General features: G+C 40.5%; 1 protein-coding gene across 5 annotated transcripts in view; it reads left to right on the top strand.

Annotated features, from left to right (window-relative positions):
- Nucleotides 1–26928, top strand: part of FAM13C (family with sequence similarity 13 member C) — a 51777-nt gene that overhangs the window by 12717 nt on the left and 12132 nt on the right. For 2 of the 5 annotated variants that reach the window (XM_039719646.1, XM_039719645.1), the window contains exons 5-11: nt 5764–5827; nt 11367–11517; nt 17111–17321; nt 18268–18406; nt 19743–19824; nt 21601–21812; nt 26365–26448. In XM_039719646.1, the coding sequence (XP_039575580.1) occupies nt 5764–5827; nt 11367–11517; nt 17111–17321; nt 18268–18406; nt 19743–19824; nt 21601–21812; nt 26365–26448 (943 nt within the window). Of the gene's footprint in view, nt 1–5763; nt 5828–11070; nt 11518–11893; nt 11960–17110; nt 17322–18267; nt 18407–19742; nt 19825–21600; nt 21813–26364; nt 26449–26928 lie in introns of those variants that run through there. The other 3 variants (XM_039719642.1, XM_039719643.1, XM_039719644.1) reach the window with 3 other exon arrangements.

Raw genomic sequence — 26928 nt, 5'->3', positions numbered from 1 at the left:
ACTGCATCTCAGGAAGTGTTTCTAATTAGGAAGCCTGCCTTCTCTTTTTCTGGCATTCCTTATGTGAGGAAAGAATCCCATGGACTTGTGAAGAGGAGCTTCCTGAGTGTGGTATCAGACCTACCCAGTGGCTCTGCTGCTGGGATGTTTGTGTATGGGTAGGTAGTAAATAACTGGTTAATTTTGAAAGGAATGTGATGAAAGACAAGAACCAGAGTGTGCATGAATAAAACAGCAACCACAGCAGAGTTCCCCTGTCCACTTCAACTGTTTGGCCTTTTTAGTCTGCCTGGTATTAAACCACTATTCACTATGCTATTTATTCTTGTTTAACACCATGGTAGCCCTTGAAAGCCTGCTGTCCAAAAGGGCTAAATGTGTTGAAGAAAGATGCCTGGATTTACCATTCTAAGTGGTGTGCAAGCACAGTGATCAAATCTCAATTCAAAGAAGCCCCAAGTTTCACTGTGTTTCACTGGTTCCACTGGGCTGCTGGCAAAATTAGCAATGCTTTGTGACACGACACCTGCCTAGTGTCCCTAAGTCAGACTAAAAGCTCTCTGGGTTTAGGAGGAGAGGGGAGGGACACACTGCTGTAGGGGTGTCCCTATACACCTCTCTTCATATATCAGATGTGTAGGGCAAGGACAAATAAAGGATCAAGGTTGATTGTTTCTAGTGAATACTGTTGTTACTTCTGCTTTAACTTAGTTGCTGCAGGAGAATATATCTCTGCCTTTATTCTCTTTGGGGATTAAAGGTCTAAATACCTCTGAACTCTACAGAGGTTTTTAAGAAATCTGTGAGGCAGCTAAAAACCAGATCATTTTAACTTGTCTAAATATGGATTTAAGACTGCTGAAATATGAAAAACTTTTCAGTACAGTTCCTGTTAAGCAGAATAATCTAAGTTTAGGATATTCTAACAAAGGATTCTCATAAACAGATGTGTGACAGAGAAGAATAAACCAGGTCATGTAAGAGCAACAACCCACAGAATCATGACTTAGAAGTGTGTATTGTTTCTTTGAGGGGGTGCTTTCATTTTATGGTAACCACTGAAACAATAAAGGAAAGTTTTGTGGGATTTGAGGGAAATGGAAGAGTAGCCTTGAAGAGATTTGCAGCCAGATGAATAAGGGAATAGTGTCTTTTTTTTTGGTTAAGCTGAACCTGACCTGTGAAGCAAGAGTTTCAACCTCAAGAGGTGTTTACCATGTATGATTTATGAAAATCACCATCAATTTAGTGGATGAAATGCCATCTGCAGGGAAGTGAACCTTTACACCTTTTTTTCCAGAACATGAATTTCTAATACTATTGCCAGAGATTACACTGAATACTGCTCTGGTCATTGTGTGTGGCTGGGTTTGGATATGAGTGCAATATAATCTACACCTTGATAGAAGGCAGATAAAAGTTATAAGCAGGTCCTGGGAACAAATAAAGGAATTGCCTTTTTTTTTTAACAGAGACTAGAAAAGCCAGTATGGAACAATACACATGATTACAACAGCTGCTTCTGCCAATTGCCTTCTCAAAGGCAATCAGCAAAACTGGAGTGGGCTGCAGGCTGTGTGCAGTTACCTGAGCAGAGCCTGGTGCTTTCCTCAGATGCATGTTACAGAGAGCAGGCTGAAACAAAACACCCCTGGCAGTGGGAATGTCAATGCTTCAGTGAAGGCTGCATGTCAAGTCAGTGTGGAATTCAGAGCTACAGTTTGGGGTGAATTTTTCTGCCAAAATAAAATTCCTGAAAGTTCCCCCTCTTCACCATTCCCCAAACAGACTGGGAATGAAGTGGTTTCATCCAACAGGTCTTATCTTGTCCCTATTCTGTGATTCTATGGCTCTATTTTTGGCAGAGGCTGTAGGGGGGCAGTTGCTGTCAGACCTGTGATTGTTCTGCAGGAGAAGTGGAAGTGCTGGTAGCCCAGGGCTGCCCTGCATCTTGGGGTCAGCCAGAGCCTCCTGAGGTTTCTGAGCTTCCCTGAGGGGAGGCCAAGCTCTAGCAAGGCTTCAGTATTTAAGTTTGCAAGGCAGGTATATTTTGAGAGTGCAGCTCAGGTGGGAATGCTTGCAGTTTTTGTTGAATAGCTACAACTCAGAGATGACTGGGAGGCAGCAGGGAAGCTGCAGAAGTCCTGATATCCCCATGCTGACCTGCGTGGCTGAGGCAGAGCCTGAGAGGCTGCATTTCCCCTCCTGCACAGGCAGCCTGGTGAGCAGGGAGAAAGTTGGGAAATGATTGATTGGTTCCAAAGAACAATTTCTTTGGGGATGGTGGTATTGAAATACTGGTGTTTATGGTCACAGTGATACTTCTTGTACCAAGGCAGGGAAGAGTCTCTGAACAAGCTTTTGGGCTGCAATGCAATTAAAGAAAAAAAAAACAACAAATGAGTGGGATGGGGAGAGGATAGAGGAGGAAGGTAAGAGCAGCTCTTGCTGCAGCCCCAGTAAGGACTGTGCCTGCTGAGTACGAGAGCTGCTCATGGTAAGAATAACAAGAGCTGGCTGGGCTGCACAAGGGCTGGGACTAATGAGTCAGACACTGCTACACTGGCTCTCTGTCTGACTTCCCATTCCAGCACTCTGGGACTGCCCAGGGAGTGCCCTTGGGCCCTTCAAGGCAGATTTTTCTCTTGTTGTAGGTGTGCACTTTATGTTTGCCCCAAAGCTTTGTGCAGTTCTGCATTGCTTTCTGAGTCATAGGTGTGCTTTTGAAACATCCACCTGCAGCAGCTTGGATTTCATGATGCTTTTTGCCATTTGGGAAGGTCTCAGAAAGGAGCCTTCTGTTATTTTCTAATAACCTTTTCCTCATGTTCTGCTGTAACTCTGGACAGGCTGGATCAGTGCCCTGCCAGGGAACTGAGACTGCCACTGGTGAGCTGTGAACCACCTGGGTCACCCTCACTGGCTCCTGGACTGGACTCAGGGGAGGAGCTGGGCCAGGATAGGCTGAAGGTGACTCTGGAAAAGGAGTTTCATCCCACAAAATCCTGTGAGGGTGAGGGGCAGGACTCACCTGGCATTAGCCATGCCAAGACACCACACACGTGTGGCCTTGTGGTGCATAAACACATAAACAGCCTGGGACGGGGTTTGTGTCACCAGAGCTGGGCTGGACTGACATTTGCAAGGTACAAAATGTAATGCTCCTTTCTGGGGTTCACAGAGGAAATGTCGTGGGGATTTGCTTAGGTTATCTTCAAACATCTTCCCCAGCTTTTAAAATTATGTGGTTTTATTTGAATTTTATGGAGGTTTAAAAGTGATGTTGTGCATAATTCAAAAATTCACATGTCCTGGTCTGTATTTTAAACAGCACAGTGCTCATGCAAATTTATTTCCCCCTTGAAGTCTAGTAGGAGCTCTGTTATGATAATTAGAATTTAGGTGGGTTTTTTTCTTTCTTTTTTTTTTTTATATCCACAAGCCTCAAATGTACATGTTAGTTATTGCATCTTTGCCATCTCTGTCATGGAGAAAAGGATAATTCTGCCAAAGCCAGTCTATAAAGGAGGGTGAGAGACATATATTTGAGTAGCAGCCACAGAGAGAATTTAATTTTCATTATTTTACAGGATGTAAATTATACAAAATAAGGGTGCCTGCAATTAATCAAAATTTCAGCTAAGGCCTGAAATAATTTTAATGTACTCAGCACAGATGGAAAATGAGGGCTTGTTCCTGCTGCTTTTGAAGTTAATGGATATTTTGTGATTGACTTTTAATGAGAGTAGGATCCAAACCATAGTTATTAAATGGTAAGCCCTGTGTTGCCTGGTGACAATCAGAAAACCTGCATTTGCCTAGCAGAGCAATTAATCTTGGTGAAAATGAAAAAGCACACCCCAAAACTTTCTGCATAGAGTAAGATCAGCTCAGCACACAGGAGACTGAAAATGTAAATTCTCATCACACAGAAATGGTTACTCATCTTCATGATTTCAGTATCTCCAGAATCCAAAGACTGCATAAATAATAGCATCTTACTCCACTGTTTCTAGTGTAAAAAGGAACAGGAAAATGAAAGATTAAAGGCATCCTAAAACAGCTGGCAAGAACATCAGCCTGAATGAGAGAGCTGGCTCCTCATGGCTGCTGTAAACCTTTTGCTCTCCAGAGTACAAGACTTGTGAGATGTACAGCTGTAAATAATGTAGAACTTTGTACAGTTCAGAATTTACTGTTTGTTTTTGTCTTTTAAAGAAAATTTGTTTTGTTTTTATATTATTAAGGGGAGTTCTCATTTGCTCTGTTATGCACCCTGAAAGAAGTTATCCAAATGAATACCAGAAGTGTTCAAATCTCACATGTTGTTCTCATCCTTTCCTTCATGTCTAGCTCTAGTTCAATGCAATAAATGACCCTAAATATTTTTTCTTCATTAGTGAATTAGTCCTTCAGCTGTTTGTAGCCTTGCAGCTGCCCCCTTACATGTTATTAAACCAAACTACAAATATTTCACTCTTTCCTATTAAATTAGTCCTTTTGCCGTTCTCATGACTCATTTCTGTTCCTATGGGAATTGCACATCTTGGATCCTGTTTGGAGCCAAGTTCACCTGGTGTAGCTATCTAATGTGTCTGGTTTGTGGCATAGCCATCATTTCAGTCTTTAAGTGCCTCACAAATCCAGGAAGAATTACAACAAATACTTCTGCATCTCTTTGTTCTGGTTTGAGGTCTCTAGAGGATTTTACAGCTATTTCTTTTTGCTGGGATAACTCTGAGCCCAGAAAAATATGAATTATTTTGTGCAAAGGAATCTGGGCTTAGTGTTGGGTTTGATCACATCTCTGAGTGAGTCTCCAGGGGCCAGGAGACATCAGCACCTTTTCAGCACTGACAAGTCTCAGTCTCTGAGACAGCTGCAGCTCTCTTGCTTCCCCTGAGTCAAGAGGCAGCCTGTGGTACCCCCATGTCAGGCTCTGAAATCAGGTGTGGGATGCCTCAGCTTGTTCTGGGATGGACAGAGTGCTGCTGGGGCTGCTCAGTCTGTGGGAAGCTGTGTCCAGACTTGAGTTTCATTCCTTGGTGTAGTGAATTAGTACCTAACCCTGATCTGGGAGCTGTAATGGGTCACGTCTGCCTGGGTGGGGCACAGCTCCTCAGTGCCACAGCCTGGGGAAGAGATTTGTCCCTCACTAGTCCAGGGCCTTTCCTCTTCTCACATGGAGAAACAGCAATGCACTGAGAGAAAACCAAAGGTGTGGACATCTCTGATGGCAGCCAAGTGACACTCACCAGAAAATGAGGACATCTCTCTTGCAGGATTTCCAGGCACCTGGGGCCTTGCTGAAATTTGCAAAAGCAGAATGCTGAAGATTGGGAGCCTGAAATGCCATCAAATTTAAATATGGAAAGTTTATTCTTTATGGCTGTGATATGGGAAAACTGTTGTTCCTGATTTAAAGCATGTGGGACAAATTGTGCTTAGATTTAAGCTTGTGTTTGAGCTTTTTCTTGGCATTAACCCTGTTAGCTCACCAAGTCACAGATCATACATCCGTAGAACTTTTTTAACATGACAGAATGAGCCCAGATGTTAATGTCGTAGTTTCCAGGACTTCATTAACAGTTTAAATGTACTATTTAGGATTCAATAAAACCACTGTTGTTTTGAATGGGTTAAAAATTAGAGATTTCTTTATTCTGTAATTTATAAATTACATACACACATGATGAAAAGCTTGAGATATTTGCAGCACAGATAGACAATCTATTGAATGATTTTTTAAATTTTGTTTTGTAGAATAGATCAGAGCACAAGCATTTCACCAAAAGAAGCAACTGATCAATTTAACAGCTTAAATGAGGTAAGTGTAACCAAAAGTTGAAATACAATGTTATGAATTTTGAATAGATGTTTTGGTTTTTTTGTTAATTTCAAGGTCTTGGAATAATGTAATTGCTTAATAAACCTAGATTAGCTTCTTAATGAATGATTGTAGTCATGTTTTTGAAGAAAAGCTTAAAAATGTGATATGAGACTGCTAAAATAGTTTAAAAGCTAGAAGCAAGAGATTTTAAATTTTTTTAAGCCAGTTTTAGGTTGCTTTTTTTATGCTCAGAAAATAATCAAACATTCAATATTGACTGAGTGAAGGGACATCTTTCAAGAATGTTTGATTTTTTCCTCGTATTACAGCTCAAAATGGTTCATCTGTTAAATATGAACTGTCTATATGTTATATATTATATGTTTATATATATATATATATGTATGTTATATGTCATGTATAAACCATAAATATGTTTTGTTTAAAAATAAGGAGTTCTCAAGGCTGCTACATCCTGCATAAGTAAGCTAGGAACAGTACAATGGAGTCTAAAAGGTGCTCTGGTTGTAAGATGGAAGGAGGGAAGAGCTGAAGAGGGGCAGCAAGGAAAGCCAAGTAACACCAGTGACACTTGAAAGAAGCTGCTTTCACGGGATTGTGCCAGGAGCACAGTGTGGGTGAAGCACAAAAAGCTTGGTGAGATGACATCGAGCAATGGATGAGCCTGGGCGAGGTCCCACAGCCAGCAGGACCCTGGGAGGGGCAGGGGGTAAAGCCAGGCTTTGCAGTTATGCCAAGGGGAAACCCTATAAAATATCTTCCCACACCTGGGGACCCTGCAGCCAGCCCAGAGTCCACTCACTCTGCCAGGGCAGTTGGGTTTTTAGTGTGGGCCAAGACAACACAACAAACCCAGCGGGAGAAGAGAAGCCCATTCCTGAAAAACTCTGGGAATGAAGGCTTTGTTTCCACAACGAGCCAGAGAACATCTGTGTCTATTAATAGATGCCTGACTTCCATTAGGGGAAGACCACAATGTGCCCTTTTAAAGGAGCTCAGACCTAATCTTCTCCTTGCAGCGAATTGTTTTCTCTGCACTTTGTGTCACTGTTGTGCAGCTCACTGTAGAAAATCTCAATGCTGACAAGCAGGGCACATTCAGTGACAACACAAGAGAGTACACTCAGCCTCTGTAGAGCCACCTCAGGCCCTGGGAGAAATCATTAAGTTATTGTTTCTTTTGAGAAGCCCCAATGCAGATATTCACTGAAGCTTCTGCTTGAAAGCTTCCATTTAAAATCCTTGCAAAAGATTCCTTAAAGGCTAAGAAAAAATATTGTAATAAATCAGTGTAAAATATTAAAACCAATGATTAGCTTAGAAGCTAAAATAAATTGTTAATAACCAATGAGGAATCAGCAAGGGTTACAACCTGGCACTTTCTTTTGCAAAATCTTAGATTATTTTGTGTCTCAGGTCTATTGCAAACCTGTGCATAAGAAAAATTCTCTTTCTGGAGTAGAGAAAATGGTGTCTCTCTTCACTGCTCACCCGTGGCATTATGCAGACCCAGGGCATATCTTGTTCTATCTTATTGTTTCTTGTTTGTTCCCCATAAAGGAAGTTCTGAATTGAAAATGTCATATGCCTCAAGGCACAAATATTGCCTTAATGGATACTGCAGAGATTTATTTATGTTCGCATAAAATGTGCCTATCTTATTTTAACCTGAACCCTCAGATTAAAAAGCTGTTCCAGTGTGACATATAAAATCATTAATTTCCTTGGAGTGAAAAAATGGAACAGGTTGAAATTTGCTCAGTTTCTTTCCAATATGAATCACTCCAAAGGCTATTAAATGCTGAAAGCTTGGATTACTCTCCTTCTCTGCCCCAGCCGATTTCATAAATCCAGTAAATCCATCAATAAACTGGATATAATAGAATAGCTGCCTTCCTGTCTGGGAAGCACAGGAGCAGGCCCAGAGGCAGGCTGCAGGCATCCTTTTTATTCAGGAACACCCTGTGGGGGTCAGGGTGATACCAGTTTATGCAGGAAGAACCAAGCCTGGGCTTTGCTCCTCACCTCTGCTGTCAGCCTCCTGACTGAGTCTGAGCAGAGCTCATGGCTGGGACACATGTGAGTCCTTTCCCTTTCCCTCAGTTCTTAAATTTATCAAACCTTTGGATGTCCACAAGAATGAGACAAAGGATGCTGATAATAGTAATCCTTTATCTGGGAAATAAATTCTTTCTAAGGGCAGGGCTCTCATTTGTCACATAGTCTCCTGTCAGGCTCCTGGACATGCTGACCAGCACATCCCACAGTGCTGATCCTCCTGGGCATGGCCCCGTGCCATGTCAGGGTTCTGCCCCTCAGTGCCACAGCATTCTGGTGAGGAACTGGGAGAATTTGTTCTTCCAGTGTCCCACTCTCCAGAGGGATTTAACAGTGTGTGGCATTCATCTGGACGAAAGAGATTATTTGTTATCTCAGTAATTCCTTGTCCTAAGGCCTCCCCTCTTCATTTTCAACAATCAGTGGTTGGAAGGAGTGATGATCAGTGGATCCAGGCTCAGTTGTTTGTGGAGAAGGTGTCTCTACTACAGGCTGAGATTCCTCTGGGAATGGCAGTCCTTTTGTACTGTGCTTTCTCCAGCAGACAAGGCTATGGAACTTCAGTGACTGTGTTTTCTTAAAGTATCATCAAAAATAGCAAATGGCTGAGAAGGACTACGCTATTTCTCTTCCTGTTTTTCTCTGACTTCCTATAAATATCTTAATTTTACCATTATTTATAATAATGTACAATGCTTTTTCTCTCATGGAATTGGCTTAGATTAAAATCTTTGAATTGTCCGTTGCTTTAAGAGGACATAAGAAGAGATAAGAAACCTTTGTCCAAGGAAATTATAATTGCTTCTTTTTCAGACTTTTGGGATAGTCTTCTTAAGAGAAAACAATATGGTTATTTTTCCAAGGCAATTTATGGATCCATTTGAGGTAGTCATATGTCCTTTCATTTACATTAGCATGGATCAGGAATTACTGCATCAGAAAAACTCATGTTAGGCACCATAATGAACGTGGAATGAACACCAAATCTGAAGCTGAGATCTTAGGACACCATAGCTTCAATTACTTCAGTTATGCTGTTTTTCCACGTAGGGGCATTCTCAGATTGATGATGATGCCCACCATGGCCTGACTTTTCCATCTGTGTGTTTCAGCTGTTTGCACTGGCTTCTCACATGTTTAGCAGCTCCCTTTGAGCAGCCATGGGCAGAGGTGGCCCTGGGGACAGGTCTGGCTGTGGCAGAGCTGTGAGCAGTGTGTGCCCAGGCTGGTTCTTCCCCAGAGCAGATGTGTGGCCTTGCTCTAAGTTGTGTCTCCTGCCACGTTTCCTGTTAATTTGTGGTGACTTTTCCTGGGCAGTGCAGCGTGGCAGTGCTGTAACACTCTGCTGTGGTTTGGGAGAAGGATGGGCTTGGTGGTACACTCCAGAGTCATCATCTCCCTGGTAACATCAAGACAATCAAAGCTACTTAGTGTTTTTCTCAAATCCCTGTCACGGGCACACTCATGAAAATAGATAAGGTATTTCTATTATTATTATTATTATATGATTTTTTTAAGTGTTTTGGCACTGGCTGGAAATTTGCTATCCACCCACCTTCCCCAGATGGGTGAAAAATATCACTTAGAGCAACTGAATATAAACCAGCTGGTGAATAAGAGCATAAGCATTGGTGAAATACAGTGTTTAACAATGTAGTCTGTGAGAATGCTTTTACGCTGAACTTCCCATAAATATCAATGTGTCATAAGGAATAGTGATGCAAAGTGAATGTATTTCCTTGAAATGGGATTTTTCTTGTCAAATGCTTGAAGTAACAGTCCATGAAGGTTAAGTCCTTTTATCAGACATTCACTTACATTTTCCTTATTGGCACATTGTTATTGGTTGTCATCTGTGTTCTCCCTAATTTTCATCAGCTGTTCTCCTGGTAAGGTCCAGGCTGGGATCAGAGTCCTCACTGGTTTGTAACTGGTACAGTCATCTTTTCTAGATGACATTAATGACTGTAAAACTCTGCCTGGCTGTGATAATTCCACAGCCACTTTGTTTGGGTTTAGCTGGGATGACAGACAATGGGAAATGAGGACTTCCCAAAACAGTGCCATATGTATGATGCAAGTTAGCACCCTTCCCTTGACAGGGAAATGCACTGCCCCCTGAAAGCTTTAAAGGGTGAGAAGGTTTCCATAATTTTATAAAATTCCTGAATTTTATAAAAGGAATGAAAGGATAAAAGCAGACCATCATCCCTGGTCTTCTCAGACAACCGAGTTGATTTTTTTTTAACCAAAAGTTATCTTTGGGTTTACAAAAGGGATGTCTTACAACAAAAATAATGCAAAGATGTATTAAATTACTCATTACGTAGGTGACGCATTGTCACACAAAGGAAATGAGGCCAATAAATCAATTCATTTTTTATTAAATGAATCAATAAATTGGTTTCAGGTGTTTGACAGAGTGAGGGAAAGAGTTTCCAGGGTATAAATTTGAGAAATTATTTCTTTTTGCATCTCAGATTATTTTCTTCAGAAAATGTCCTTCATAAATATGTATCACTCGAGTGACTTAATGTTATACGTACATTCTGTGTGTGCCAGCTGTGTGGTTATTAGGACAGCCTTGTGTGGTTTTGTTTCATGTTTTGAGCAGTATTTCCCTTGAGATGGGGGAGCTGAAAGCGTGGGGTGTGGGGAGTGACTCATTTTGCCCAGTCAGATGGTGATTAGGGCTTTCACAGCATTTCCATCACAGCGAGATGCTTCTGTCAGATCGTGCAGCTCAGTGCTGCATGCAGCATTAAAATTCAAATCAGAGCTGGACCACGCATGGCACAGAGGCTGGAAGGGATGTGGCAGATAACTGTCCCTGTCATTGATTTGCCTGCAGCCAGTGACAATGATGTGTTGGTTTTACCTTTGCAGAGGATCACAAAGGATCTGCTGCCCTGTAGAACCGGCAGCAGCCCACATGAAAGCCGTGTCTACATAATGAAGTATCTCTAAACCAGCCAATTAAAAAATGTCTCTCCCAAGAATCCCTTGAGTGATCGTGCTGTCAGTAACCCTTTGTTCACTGCTGTGTACTGCACTCCCAGGCTGGAGAGGGAGATTTGATTTTTTATGAATGGTAAATGGGGAGGGACATAATGTCATCAGATTGTGATGTCAGCCCAATGAATGAAATACTTCCTTAATATATTGCTCCAAGCCCAAGAAGAGGGACACCACCTCTGCTTGGCTTCCCGGAATAAATCGCCTTTTGCTGACAAAGTCATCTTTCCCACGTGCCATGAATAATCCATGTCAGTTGGGACTTAAATAAGCAGGAGTCAAGAAACTCATGGAATAGTGCACGTTTGTTCTCCCCACGTCCTCCCGGAGCTGGCGGTGGAACACCCCTTTGCAGGAGCTGCCCATGGGCTCCGGGAGTTGAAGAGCAATTGCTGATCCCTGTTGTTCTCCACCCAGCCCAATGTTCTGCTTTTGTCTGCAGAATTCTTTGTTGAAGCTGCAAGCCCTGGAAACGGATCTGTGCTCTGCGTTTCTGCCAGCCCAGGAGGAAACTGCCCAGCTGCCGGCGCCCAGGGACACAGCCCCTTCTGCAGCCCAGAGCAGTGTGCAAGCTGATGGGGCCAGCTGTGGAGGTAAGCCAGCGTGCCACGATGTGCTCTCATTTGCAATTATAAAAAAGCCTTGTGACTTGCACTTTAAAATCAGGCTTGCAGCCCTCTGGGAAACAGTGCAGAGCTAACGCAAAGCACCATTTCCTCCTGCAAACGCTGTGTAATGTAAAAGGGGTGATACCTGCTAAAAGGATGAAAATTAACAGCTGTAACTCTCTGGTTTTCTGAGAGGGGATTTTCCTTTTTGGAGAGGTTTTAAAAATCCCAATTCTTTTATTTTTAGTTTTAATCTGTTATTTTTCCCCAAGTAAATTTACTCTCTTTACTTCCTATGTCTGTATTGTGTGAGATCACCTGCCATATCATGTAATTCTATTTTTGTCATTCTTTTTGTCAGAGCAATATCACTTCATTTCTCCTATTATTGATTTTAATTTAATGCATCAGCAGAGAGATAGCGAAGGTGAGTTTTACAGCATGTGGATTTTAATCATTCATGATCCTGTATTATTACCCAGCTGGGCAAACTGTGGTGTGTTATCGCTCCCTCTTCCCTCAATAGAGAAATAAATAGCCCTAAGGATCAGCACTCTTTTTGTCAATTCATGGCTTGTAGTCACAGGGCTGGCAGAGTCGTGATGCTCAATAGAAGAGGAGTCACTGCTCATGAAAAATAGGTCAAAGGCAGTATGACTAATACATCTCACAGACAAGTGACATGAATACACAAATACCTAAGTCGTGCACCATGTATGGTTCAAATTAAGGCAGGTAGGCCAGTAATCCCTTTGCAATTGTTTCATATCCGAAAAAAAAATCTGGGTTAAGAAGAACTTATTTTAGGAGCTGCTTACTCAGCATTTTCAGCAAGAAATAACATTAAGTTATTTATTAAAAAATCATAAATGATAGTGTTCTACTTTAAAAATTCTAAAGTTTGAGGTTGGCACTGGAAAAATCAAGGACCAATGCATGTATAAATCAAATTATTATCAAGATAAAGGAATTTAAAAAATGCTAGATATCCTTTTTTTTTTAGTTTTCATTTTTAATTTTTTTTTTTTAAGAGGATGTGTTAGTCCAGCCAGGCAAATAGCTTAATAGCTCCTGGACACGGCTATAGAGCCTGGACTGGGCTAACCTTGATGGGGATCTGAAACAGAGACAGGTCTCATTTATGTATTGCACAGGAAAAGACATTCTGCAGCTCACCCAAAATCTGCACTGACTCCTTTCCTTTGTGTCAGGGTGGCGTTTCCCTCCTTTCCCAGTAGTTTGCTTCATTATTTTGCTCTGGTGGTTTCATAGTTCATTGTTAGGATGGTTCCTAATTTTTTCCCCTTAATTATTTTTTACTGTTTTGATTAGATTTTCTTTTTTTTTATGCTGGTGGAGACTGCTGCTTCCAATCCCCTCTCTACTCCCATTTCCCCTCTGCAGCCACATGGGGAAATGTTGCATGATGTAGCATTTCTCTTGCACAGTTTCAGAGCATGCTCTGCCACTCCAGCAGTCCAAACTCGTGCTTTAGTTAAAGCTCATCTATTTCATGGGTTTTAATTGCTGTTAACATCTGCTTTGTGGTTTGTGGCATTTTTAGTAACGTGCCATTTTGCACAGACAGCACTGGTCCTAATTCTGTCTTTGAAATTACTGCTGAAATCCTCTGTTGCACTGAGCTGTCACATGGCACTGTTGGCTGTTTGAGGTCCACCTTGGCTGCAAGTCCAGGGATTGGTACCAGGCTGGGAAGGGGGCCTCTAGAGGATGTGCCATTCATGTTCCATCTTTAGTTATCAGCCTTTCCTCAGTGGATCAGGGAAAATAAACACAATCCTTTCATTACCACCCCAGTCAACAAATTTTAGAAAAGTGTACATGATATGTACGGAGAATGAAGATACAACAGTCTTGTAAGATGACAGGGTGCTTCAGAATGCCAGTTTTAAGGGGATGGACAGTAACTTATCTCTGAGCAAAGTCTGCAACTTCCAGTTTACTTTTGAATATGCCAAAGTGAGACTGTAAAGAGTTGTGATGGGTACCTAAGCCAGTTTTTTAAAGAGGTAATTATAGAAAAGTAGAGTGCAATTTCTGTAACCTTTGGATATGAAATTACATCATATAAGTGCCTGAAGCAATGAGCAGCTGAACCCAACTACAGGAAGTGACTTCTGAATTACTTAAAAAAATTCTGACAGAGGCTTTCACAGTTCTAGTGTGTTTAGGACTGAACACACTACATCTGGATATTATTTTTTCTGTACAAGAGATTTCTGTGTATTATTGTTTCACTTGAAGAATATCGCAGGCATAAATACAGGCTTGTACCACAGGACTTGTCATATGAAGTCTACCTACTGAACCATGCTGCAGATTATCAGACACTAGAATTTGGTTTTACTTCCTATGGTGTTCTCCTGTCAGTGCTAAACTGCATGGAGTAGATGGGATGGAAGAGATGATGAGGGGCAAGTCACTTGCTTGGGTAGATGTGGCTTTAATTCTCAGTTTTGGCAAAAATACAGGCTAAAATTAGACAAGATACATGAAGTCAGGTAGAAGTTTGGTCACTTCATGAGCTACTCTTAGGATAATAGTTAGTGTCTTGTTTAGGATCTATACAGAACTGAAATCAGGATGATGGCTTAAGTATTAATTAAAAATGGAATTGGTTAGAACTTGTCATCACCCTGAGATGTCCTATGGCCATTTCAGTGGCACAACATTTCAGTTGTGCCACTGAAATGAATCAGTCTGAATTATTTGCTGGCCACTTCTAACTCTTTGGTAGTAATTTAATGCACTTCTAGTAGAGTTGGAACTAAACCCTTTCTTGGGCCAGAGTTGCAGGAGTATTCAAGCCTTGTGGACCTTGCTGTCAGAAGGCCAAGGAAATGAAAGTACCCTGGCCTTTGGGAAATATTTCCAAATTATAAATCATGCAGTTTGTCTCCCTTTTGTTTGCTAGCAGAATAAAAGAACCTCCTTGAATTTTGTGTGCTTGGTTTTACACTGGAGCTGCACCAGCCACTCCTTGTCCTGTGTATTTATCTTCCAGGAGTGCTTAGTCTTGAACATGTGCATTTCTTCCATTTCTGAGACTGGGCTGGGCCTATGAAATTGTCTGCTTGTAGATGTGAGGAGCAGCAAATATCTGTGACTATAAGGTTTATCAGTGGTACAGGCTGTCTCCTGCATGAAGGACATTTTTAGGTCCACAGGAAGTCAGAGTTCAAATGTTGGAAAGTTATTTCCTTCACTTACCAAACACAGGCTAACTGATCTTTTTATTACATCACTAGCTGATCTTTTTATCACATTATTTTCCTTTCATAGTGAGGGCACTGATACTTAATACTTATTCCTTGCAATAACAGAACATGAAAAACTGTGCAATTGTTCTTAGTCAACCTATTTCACAGTTGATTGCGTGTTTGTTGAAGTTCAGAGATGGTGAAATTAAAGCAAGGGAAGACAGGTTGTCCTCACTGACAATAATGATTTACAGAAAAAAACAGCCAGCAACAACAACAAATCAAAACCCAACCAAAGGTACTATTTTTAAAAAATCTTACAGGGTAAAGAAAGAGTACTTTCCAAAAAGAGAGACTATTTTTGTTGCAGAACACCAGTTATTCCAGCCTGTTGTCAGTGTCCATGACTCCCCAGGACTGCTCAGTGCCCTGCCCCAGCTTCTCCCAGGTGCCTTCCTGGGGTCTCTCTGTGGGAGGATTTGAATCTCATACAAGGTTTAGCAGATTTGGGTGTTGTTCTGGTATCTTGGAGAGCTGAATTTGACCTACAGAGGATGAAGTTCTTAGAGGAAGGATGCAAGGTTAGAATTCACAATCAGCTACGTTGTCTCATAGTGAAAATGCTTGACATAATTATAATTGATGATGCTGGTAAGAGTATAGATGAGCTTATAAATACAAGAGTCATGGAACTTTTGCTTGACAGATTAACTAAACTGTGATTATACAACAGGATTTTTTTTGTTATTTGTAAAGCAAAAGCAGTTGGATAGTGTCCAATAAAATTATATTTAAGCCATTGTAATTACTATTTCTTAGAGAAATATAGGGTTTTTTTTGAAGAGTGCCATTCAGACCTGTGTTTTCACCACTGTCACAGTGTAGCAATAGGGATTTGGAGTTTTGGTATTTATTGGGAAGAGGACAAATAAAATGTACTACAAAGGTTCATTTCAAATCCTGAAAAAAATACTCAGCATGGGAATGTGATATCCCATGTGCAAAGCAGAAAATTGAAAGTGAAGGTAAACAAACTTACCTAAACCTGCCAGTTCTTCTGTGAGTAGACTCATGTACAGCTGTTTTTCAGTGCAGTTTTAGACTTCCATTGAATAAAAAGATTCTGTGAAATGTATTAGAATGCATGACATATGGCAAATATAATACTGATTAGAATTGACACTTGCTGCCTGGAAATGCAAAATAATAGATACTAATTAAAAAGCTGTATATATGAATGGACTTAGAAAAAAAAATAATGTAGCTGGTGCAAAATATAATGTACTGTGGAAACTTCTGTAGGGGAACCTGAGTCAGAGCACAAACTTTGCTTTAATAAAGCAAGAGAGAAAAAATGTTGGGCAAGAACTTTTATGAGATTGTGGAGCTTCTCCCTAGAAATTATAATCTACATTAAATCCCAATCATCTGATAGCAAAAATATAGCATCTGATAGCAAAAATCAGGTTAGATCATCCTCATCCATTTCAACTACTCAGGGTGAGGAAGGAGATTTAGTACTGAATTTTCCCTTCAATGGACTCAAGTAGAGTACAGGAAGATGAACCCCTGATGTACCCTAGGCAGGCCCTGTAATGTGCCATTATTTTCCATGCTGCCCTTAAGCAGAACCAGTGTGATGAGGTTCATCAATTCCTACTTTTTCTAACTTGGCCATTGCTATAGAACTAATTTTACCTTTTAAGGCAGCTGTGGTGAGGTTTGCATTTACAGTCCAGGGCATTGTTAACACAGTACCACAAGCATAACTCCTTCAAGGAGCAGCCACTGCCCATGACCTTGAATAAATAAACTGAATGTTCTTGGTGGTGGCTGTTATTTTCATATCTTGTGTTCTTTGAGCCAAGGGTATGTTACTGTAACCCAACAAAATCCTGCAGGATGCTACTAGCAGCCCTGGAGGTTATTACATATTATATTATATTTTTGACCTTTCTTTCTCTTCACCAATGAAAAATCACAAAATTAAACTTATTGTAGGCAGTCATCATCTTCTTCAGGAAAGTGGCTTTTAAAAGCAAACAGATCTATGAAAATACAAGTAATGCTTCTGCTCTGGGAAACTCTCCATCTTTACTTCATAGTTTATAAATACACCCATCCACCTCCTCCTGTGGAACCCAGAAAGGGTTTATGTGAAGCCAGTGGCAGTACTTCTATTTTCTCATCCTCAGTGCTGTGTCCACCCTGCATGCGACACTTTGCTGATCTGTTTGCTGTTCACTTTGAATACTTATGCTTGGAATACTTCTGTGGGCACAAATTTTTATTGAGCTAGGTAGCTGTACCCTAAGTGAGTGACCCTCAGTCCACAGTGATGTATACTTTCTTTCCAGAGCCTGTGCCAGCCCACAGGGACTGGCAGAATGACATGGAGAGCAGCCCACAGGAGCATCACTCCCTCGGGACCAGCCGACTGCTGTATCACATCACAGATGGAGACAATCCCCTCCTGTCACCACGCTGCTCTATCTTTAGCCAAAGCCAGAGATTCAATCTAGACACAGAGTCTGCCCCTTCTCCACCAAGTGCTCAACCTTTCATGATGTAAGAAAATCTATTTTAAGTCTTATGTATTTTTAAGACTTTTTCTGCAATTCACAACCTTTGACTCTTCGTGGGTTTTGTCAGTTGTTGCTATGTCATAAAAAGCAAATGTTTGTATTGTGGCATATTTTGAAATGGGTAATTTGCAACACCAGAAATAGGAACTAGTGTTTCCTCAGTCATAACAGTGTACAATATTTTTTTGAAGTCTTTGTAATTATAGTTAGCAAGGACAGTTTTAAATGTTAGTAATTAGAATGATGAATGAGCACAAGATAGAGAGGGCTCTCTAGGTCTAATACTAAAAAATTCAGCTGTAATTGAGCTGTAGCTTGAGTCACTGATGAGGGGTGACAGTGACATAAAGCATATGAACAGTCCATGTATGTGATTTCCAGAAACCAAGCTGTGAGTTTGGAGAGAAATCAAACTTTCTTAAAGCTTATATACAGAGCTTTAGCTTCAGCTGCATATGGATAATAATCAGCTCTATTGACTTGCAACTGTAAATAATCAGAAACTAAACTGTCTTCCAAATGATAATGTTTATTTCCAGTAATGAAAAACTGAGCTTACTTTTACAAATCATGTCACCACAGTCTCCTGTTATACTTGCAAGATTTTGAATAAAGGTGTGGGTGTTAAATGTAAATACTGGATCAGGCTTTTGCCTACTAGATTAATTTTTAAAAATATATTCAGAAATCCCATGATTAATTAAAAAAAAGAGAGAATGTAAGACAGATGGTGAACCCATTAGAATACTCTAGGGGTACCTTCAAGCAAAAGCAATTATTTTATGCTTACTTTGTAAAACTAAGCTGTCTCTAGCCAGTGAAAGAACAGAATAGCCATGAATTCTAAAATGTTAAGTGTGTCTGAAAACAAGGCATGGTCCATTATAGCCAGCTCTTAGATCCCACAACTCTGCTTTTGGTTTTTGCAGGCCAAGAAGTTCTTCCAGGTGTAGCTGTGAAGACTGCAAAGAACCACAGACAGTAACTCAGCTTACCAAGCACCTTCAGAGCCTCAAGAGAAAAATTAGGAAGTATGAAGAAAAGTTTGAGCAAGAAAAAAAATACCTGGTAAGACAATAATTGAAAAGGTAAATACTCCAAGAGGGAGACAAGAATCCCAGCGTATTTAAACTTATTCAAAACAATGTCAGATAGGGTATTTCTGGTAAAATGAAATTGGAAAAACTTCAGTGAATAGCTTTTCATCACCTTTCAGTGTATGCAGTAGATCTGAGACTCTGCATTTTCTTTGGATTACCTTTGTAGCAAAATATCCATATTTGAGAAGAATCAGTGAAACATGGCTGACAGGCTTGTGAAACAAAATGGTGCAAAAGGTGAAAAGCTACTTATTTGCTTTGTGGGAGTCATTTGCCTGGAAACTTGTTCTGCTGTGCAGATCCCTTCATTCAGGCAGGCTCCTATGAACCTCCAAAGCCTGGGGCTCTGTACAAGCTGATGGCAAAAATCAGAGAAATAAAACTTGTGGGGGTTGTTTGAGGTCAGTGGTGAGTGCTGTGCTGGGAATTGTGCAGTATAAAAATATCAAAATGTACCTGATGCTAAGGAGGTGTACAACACAAAGCAGGGAAGTTTGTGACATTTTCTGACTATATTAAAATTAAGCAAAGGATATATTACCTTTTAATCCCATTAATGGCTGAAACCATAGCCTTCTGCACTGTTTAGATCTGTGGGCATCATATGCTCCTAGGAGAACAATTTCATACCTAAACAACCCTCACACTATGGCCAGAACAGAAATTATTTCAGGAGCATTATTTTACAAAACTGTTTTGCAATTTTACATATCTGAGTTTTGAAGATTCAGTGTAAATTCACTTTAATTCACAGACAATTTCTAGATGCAAAATAACCCCTGATCTACAAAGCCTTTGTTGTTTGTTTCTTTTGAAATCACTCTTGCATAGGATTTTTCATTTGATTAATTAAGCAGGTCAGTAGAAATTCTGAAATTGCCGTTTCCCAAGAGAATCCCTGTCTTAAAGTAAGAGCTTATTCCTGCAGAGGACAGAGACCTTCAGTTACCATCCTGGAAATCACTTAGGAACTTGACTAAAATTAGGTATTCGCTCAATCCTTTTGAAGTCACTGAAGTTATTTATCCAATTAGTCAGAGGCTGAAACGTTCATTGCTGTGCTTTTTGGGATCAGAGACGTAACACTCAGATCCTTGTGGCACTGTGTCACAATGGGGAGAGATAAGCCATGACAAATGAATGCCATGATCAAGCCAGATGCTCTGCATGGCTCTGATAGAGTGCAGTCAGAACTGGGGACATTTTGTAGCACACTGGGGGTGGGGAGGGTTTTATCTGTTTGATCCTTTAACTGCCAGTTCCTCCTCTTTCTTTACATTCTTTATGTTTTCCTTTGCATTCAGCCTTCTCATGGTGACAAGACTTCCAATCCTGAAGTTCTGAAGTGGATGAATGCTCTGGCCAAAGGTCGGAAGCAGCTCAAAGGTACATAATAGAGTGTTGTGTCCCTTTGCTGCTGAGGCTTTTGGAAGAGGGAGTGTACCTGGAACCTTTTGAAGTCACTTTTCTAACCTCACTGCTGTGCTTATTTTTCACAGTGTGTGGCAGTAAGTCTCCCAATGGCAAGAAAGATATGATGTGATATGACTTGCCTTGATTCCTGAAAGCAGGGATTAAAGTGAGCCAGTTCAACCTTCATACCAAGGCTAGAAAGGGGGAGGGGGGGAAAGCCATCGTCTCTCCCTCATCACTATAAACATTCGTGCAAAAGGCAATGCTGTTCTGAGCACTTTCATGAGGGTCTAAAACACAGAAGTAAAAAAAAGTAAAATAGAATTACTATTTTTGTAATAGCAAAAATATAGGTGAAAATGTTTCTTTAGGACTGAAGATACACATCTCTAAGGATGTAATTTAATTTGATCATAAAAACAAATCTTTCCTTGACAATAAATTTGGCCTTGAGGGTCAGGTTTTGACCTTGACTGTCTGCATACCACTCCATTACGTTTGTGGGTGTATCAGATGCTTTCCCTTGGGGAGTCTGTAGCCAAGACTGATTGATTTTTTTGAAGGCTATTTATAATTTCTCTAAATCCTTTTTTTTTTCCCTGTTATAAATGGATTTTCACTACTAAATAAATTGTAGTGTTATCTTTAATCTCTGTTCTGGATGTAGTTAATAATGTAGATATAGAGGATGTTATTGTGGTAAATAAAGAATTAGAAACTTATCTTGGAGAATTTCCAGAAGAAATTTACTCACTTGAGTACTGTCCTGTTTGACTACTAGATGATGATGATTACTATTATTGTTTCCTCTTGAACTCTGTTGCAAATCCAGGAAGGGCAAATGCAAAGAAAAGGCCAATCTGCATAGTTACTTTTCTGAAAATCTTATCTCTGACTCAACTTCCTGTCCTGAGGGTCTAGGTTGCAAAGATCAGCCTCACCTTCACCCCTCAAATGCCTCAATCCTGTGACAACCCTTAATTTTTATTATCCTGAATAATGGCACTGCTTTTAGATGAAGCCAGATTCATGAGGTTCACATGCCAAGAACAATTGAAATGGAAAACACTCAGATGTTTGTAGATCTTTCTTCAAATTTGCAAGGGTTATCTATCCTTTCTAGCTCTATGGGTTTACCAAAAATTGCTGGCTTTTCCATAAAGCTGGCCTCTATCCTCAGACTGTCACAGCTAAAAAATTGTGTTACTGTTTCTGCGTGGATTTCAACAAATTTAACACAGTTGGACACATCAATCTCCTGCCTTGCCCAGGGTCCTTCACCAGACAGGCATATGCTTGGAACAAAATCAGGTTTTATGGGAGCTAATTCAGAGTTTAATTCAATTTCCTTGCTGCTCTGTGCAGGTCCCTGGAGCTCCAGGGGCTTTGGCTTGGTGTCAAGACAATAGAGTCACATGCTTTATCACATCCAGGCAGGCTGCTGACTGGGAAGCTTCTGTCTTCTGCTGGGTGCTCAGGTGCTCTTCTGTCAAGGGAAGGCATTTAAGAAAGTGACTGCTTCTCCTTGTGAGGATCACACGAGCAGCTGTGTTGGCATGGCAGGGTGGCCTCTGGAAGGGAGAGGGACAGTTTAAATTGCTCCAGGAAGCAAAAGATGTTACACATTAAAGTGAAGCAGAATTACTTTCCTATGTGCCTGTGGTATGATAATAATTCTTAGCAAGGAGTAGGAAAACTCCTTTGCAAATACTTCTAATCTGTTTACTTGCCATGCAATTTACCTTTCAGAGCTGAAACTGAGAATGTCAGAAGAGCAGAGCTGTACCTCCACAGGGCCCCAAAGAAATGAGCCCTGTGAAGGCAGTGGCACCTCTAAAGAGGCTGGCACACAGGAGGCCACAAGCATGGAGCCAGCTCCCTCAGTGGAGGAAACCATGGACAGTGTGCTGAGACGACTAAAGGAGAAAAGACAGCACTTCAACCTGCCTGAGACTATTAAGGTATTTAAGAAGTCCCTCAGAACTCTCTCAGCTGAGGCAGATGTTGGTGTGTGGCTGGCTCAGGGTGTGCCAGGGGCTGCACATCCTCTGTCTGCTGGCACTGCAGTGCATTTTCTCTCTAGTGAGGTGGGAGCTCTAGTGCAGTTTCCAGAAGTGACTCTTCTGAGAAGAATTGCTCAGGTGCAGAAGGCTTTTTCAAGCAGTGCTAAGCATTTTCTGCTCAGAGATGCACATGTGAAACTGTTTGCCAGGCACTGCAGGAACCTGCTGACTTGAGGCTGTTTGCCCAGAACTGCATACCTGGTGTACTGAAGATGGTGCAGCACGAGCACCTTGAGTCCACAGAAACTGTGACTAAAAACACTCCTGAAGGTATTTTGATGATAAAGATCCCCTCTCAGCTGAGAAATGCTGAAAGCCTCTGCTGAGTCAGTAGCATGCACTGAGGTGACAGGGACAGCACAACCATCCAGACTGCTTTGCTCTCCACCTTGTACATTTGTGCTGGTCCTGCCTCTTCCTCCTCCATGTTCTCAATTACTCTTCTGAATGTAGGGGCAATATTCCATGGAACATGATTGCTTGGCTACGAAATCAGCTTTTGTTTTAAAACTAGTACACGTATTAAATTTTTGCTGTGCCTTCACATTCCTGGCACAATATAGGGCTCTCTAAAACAATGTGTACCACCCAAACCCCCACTCTTCTGGGGGCTGGTTTTGCTGTCAGAGGGTGCTGCTGTTCTGATGCTATTACAGCCAAGCAGGACAATAAATCCTGCCCTCAAAGGTACCTAAAATCTAAGTGTTGACAGTGACATTTGGACTTTGGGTGATTAATTAAAAAGCTGAAGGGGTGAGAGGGTGAAGAACTAAATGCTAAACTATGTGAGAACTAAGAAATTATTCTGGGTGGATTTCAGTAGCAGAGAGTACCCAGCAGAGATAATTTTTAATTTTTGTTTTGTTTCTATTCTTGGCTCTCAAACAACTAGCTACTATATAAAAACCAGAACTGTGCATAACAATGCCATGCTACTCAGATCTTGGGCACTGCATACATGACTGATTTTTTAATTGTTTCTTTTTATCTGCTACTTTTTTAGAAAGAGAAATTAAATGGAAAAAGGGTTTCATAACCAGAAAACAAACAGAAAAAAAGGCAACAAAACTGTACTATTTTGTACATAGCTCTAAAATCCTAACAGTGCAGACTGTAGGATAATATTTACAGTCATTAATTTTTTTTTTATTTGTTGAGAACAGATGACCCCAAACAGATGTCTGTTATGAAACCCACTCCAAAAAACTTATAAAAGTAAGTTGGGTGTGGGTATCTGTCCCACTTATTTTTCAATTTTTTGGACTTCCCGTAATTTTCCAAGAGAACCTTCTAAATTTAGGAAATGGCAGTTAGGGATTGAAATATTTTCACAGACAGGGAAATATGTAAATTAAATGTTTGCACATGACAATGTTTTCCATTTTTTTTTTTAAATCTTATTAATTTTCTGTTTTCTTGTGGAGAGAACTTGTGTTTTAAAAACCATCTGTTAGCAAAGTGCTTGGTAATAGTTATCAAAACTGCTGGGGAACACAGGCTTGAGCAGGAATAACATGAAATCAAATTGATCTATTCCAAAATGATATATTTTAGTAGCTCCCTAAGCGTAACATTAAAAAAGATTGGATTTTGATTATGAGTCATCCTGGACTTTTGGGGGAGAATGAGGTTTGTGGCACCGATGATTCAAAATAAATCATGGATGTCTGTGGTAACAGCAAAGATCAAAGGCTTCATTTCAGCTACAAACAGCTTTGGTGTTACTGTAGATATATTTTATCTGCAACATTTTGTTTTCTATACAACATTTAGAACCTGCACTAGAATCTGAGCTAGATTAATAGTAAACTAAGTAGCAGCTAATGTTTCTTTTTTGGGGTATTTAGTTATTTTGGTCAAAGACAGCATTTCCATGAAAGCCTGCCAAGTTCTCCCCTGAAGTTCTCTGTGGAAAACCTCTAAAGCCCTGCTGAAATACAAATGAGAGCATGTGTGTCCTTAGAAAGGTAAAAAAATAAAATCCCAGTATGTCTAAAAAGCACAGACCACAAGATCTGAATAGAAAACAGCAAAATATGGTTTCCAGAACCAAACACTCCTCTGCAAAAAAGCCTGTGAGTAAAGTTATTGAATGAGAAGGCATAGAGAAAATTTGGGTTGGCATGTGCATGGCTCAGTAGCCCACAAAGGGGTGGCCAGCTGTCATTGTTTGTATTACATAAATTACCACCTCCCAGTATATTATTGGGAGATGGTATTTTATGCAATAGCTCACCTTAGGTTTAGGCACAAAGCTTTAGAAAAAGGTAAAGATTAAGAGCATGAATGTAGGAGTTCAAGAGATAAAAGGCAAATAACATATTTTAATAACACTACTGAAAAAGCTGCACCAAATCTCCCAAAAAGCAAATCCACCAAGACCCCATCCCAAGCTGGAATCCAAAGTGAGTGTTGGGTGGCTGGGGCTGTGACTGCCTCAGTGCCCTGGGGGAGCAGCAGCTCTGTGCTGCCCAGCTCTGGCTCACAGCCCTTCCCAGAGGAGTGGGGCTGGAGCCGGCCTGATGGGAGCTGGCACTGCTCTATGGAGGTGTCAGGTCACGTGTTGCCTTTCTTTATACTTTTTATTTCTAAGCTTGTGTTAAATGCTGCTTTGTAATGAGCCACCACACATCCCCAAGAGGCAGACCAAGGCCCTGGGAACCTGACTCTGTGCCTGCATGGAAACAAAGCACTGCCTTTGACAGGCTCTGGGCAGGCCCAGCCCTCACTGGACTGTCTGTCCTTCTGTCCCCAGTTTGTATTTTCTGTCTGGAAAAACAACAGCGAGCTTAAAGGCACAAGCATGCAGGGAACAGAACAGACTAGTAAGGAAGATAACTGTACACAACATTTTGTGTGCCTCTGTTCCAAGTCATGAAAACCAAACTACTACCTTATCTTTAGGTGGAGTCCCCCTTTTCTTTCTTTATATGTCGCAAATAACTTTTGCCTTTTGTATGAATGTTTGCAGCCTGTCCCCCAAGGCTTTTCTCAGACTGGCTCCCTTTATGTATCTGTCTTCTCATCATTGACCCACTTCAGTTCATATTCTCCTTGGCTATGAAGCAGTGTTTCTATTTAATTAGCATTGAATCTCCTGCTGCTGTACGTAGCCTACAGTCCTAAGATGTCTCAGACAATTCTGTAGTTTGTGGCTGCAGCTGCCTTCTCTCATTTTGAAATTATCAGCTATTTCAAACTTAGCTGAATACCAACCTGTCTTGAGATTGCTAATAAAATGAGCTAATGAAATAGGCTCAAATGCTAAACCCTCCTGAGATCGTTTCTCTTGTGTAAAATCAATATTAATGATCACCCCATTTCTTCCTAACCACTCAGCTGCTCCAGGCTTAATAGTTTTGGAAAGAATTAACCTTATATTAATTGCAGAAATAGCTATAAATAAACAAATTAGCTGATTTATAATATTCCTGCATTCTAGTTAGCAGCTCATCTCTTAACATGAATGACAGATGATTTTAGAGTGATTAACTCATGCAGACATTTTAGGAAAATGTGATTAGCAGTTCTGATTAATGGCTCTGTGCTGTTTTTACATTTGAACATCAAAGAAAAAATGTCTTTCTCCTGTTGAAGTTAATAGCAAGGTGCTCTGATATTAGAAGAGTGTCACTTCTTCAAGGTTGATTTATTTTGAAAGGTAGGGTCTAATTAGTAGTAATTTCTTAGTTACCACTACAAGCCCCCTTGTCATCAGCTTTCTGCAGAAATCCCCTGTGTGTGCCCCAAGCCCCTGGTTCTTGACACGACTTCATCTCCCCACACCTGGGAACACCTGGCCCTGACTCCAGTGGCTCTGCTGTGTCCTGGCACAGACTGTGGGAAGTGACATTCACTTCGTGTGCTCCTTGGTGTTCTGGCCCAGGTGAAAATATGCAACTGTCAGGAGCAGGTCTGGCTGGGGCAAGGGAGGAGACAAATACCTGTTACACAGTGTGCTCCCCCCAGCACACACCTGGACAAACACTGACTGTTCACCAACACTGCAAAATCAGCGTTCCTTTGGTACCAGTGATTCATACTGCAGTCTTTGAACAGAAATAAGTTACCATTACAGGTTGGGTTTGCATTGCTAGTTCCTTATGTTCTACATCACTTACCAGCCAAGGCAAATCTATTTCTCTTTCTTGATGAATAATTAAAAAATTGAGGAATGCTCTCTATGCATTTTTTCAGCTTTCTGAGTATATTGTCTAGAATGGTGGTTGTTCTCATTTTTTATAACTAAACACACTTAATATATATGTAGTGTAATTTTGGACTCTGTTCTTGCTAAGTTAATGCCATGTCCCCATTGACCTCAGTGCAGACAGAAATAGAATTCATTATTAATGTTTATCTGGGAAGAAGAGATTATTAAACAGATATGTACCTGTACCCTTGTCATGAAATCCTGACTCACAATCTTATAAATAACTTTTTTAAATAGGATATGACAAAAAAGCAAATGGCTTTGGAAAAAATCAATCTTCAGAAATGTCTACTATATTTTGAGAGTATTCATGGACAACCTGTAAGTATGCCATGGAAAGATAGGTAAATTAAAAATTATCTAACTTCTCTCGCCAATATTTTTGGTATATTAAATATATTTAAATGAATTTTACACAATTAACATAATTTTAGTTATTTCAAACTAATTTTCAGATATAAATGTTATTTCCTGAGAGTGATGAATTTGGTTTATATGTTAGAAATTAAAGTAAAATAAAAAGTGGCTCTGTATCTTTCTATGATTGGGAAATGCAAGATTTGAGGATTAAATTGGAAGATTATATATTCACAGCAGCCTTGGCTCTGCTATCATGTATGATGGAAGGCTTATCAGCTGAGGAAGGTTTTATGTAGGGCACCATCTGAGATATGAACTATAAAATTACCTGACCTGTCGAATGTGTTTTCCTTTACTACATAATAGGACTTAAACTATTCCTTAAAATCTTTTCAAGGGACTTCATTTCTGAATGTAGGTGTAAACAAAAAAATGCCACAA

This window comes from Passer montanus, unplaced genomic scaffold (genome assembly GCF_014805655.1).
Source record: "Passer montanus isolate IOZ18808 unplaced genomic scaffold, ASM1480565v1 scaffold42, whole genome shotgun sequence".
In the NCBI taxonomy this organism is placed as follows: domain Eukaryota; kingdom Metazoa; phylum Chordata; class Aves; order Passeriformes; family Passeridae; genus Passer; species Passer montanus.
Note: the sequence above shows the minus strand (reverse complement) of the source record. Positions and strands in the feature narration are given on the sequence as shown.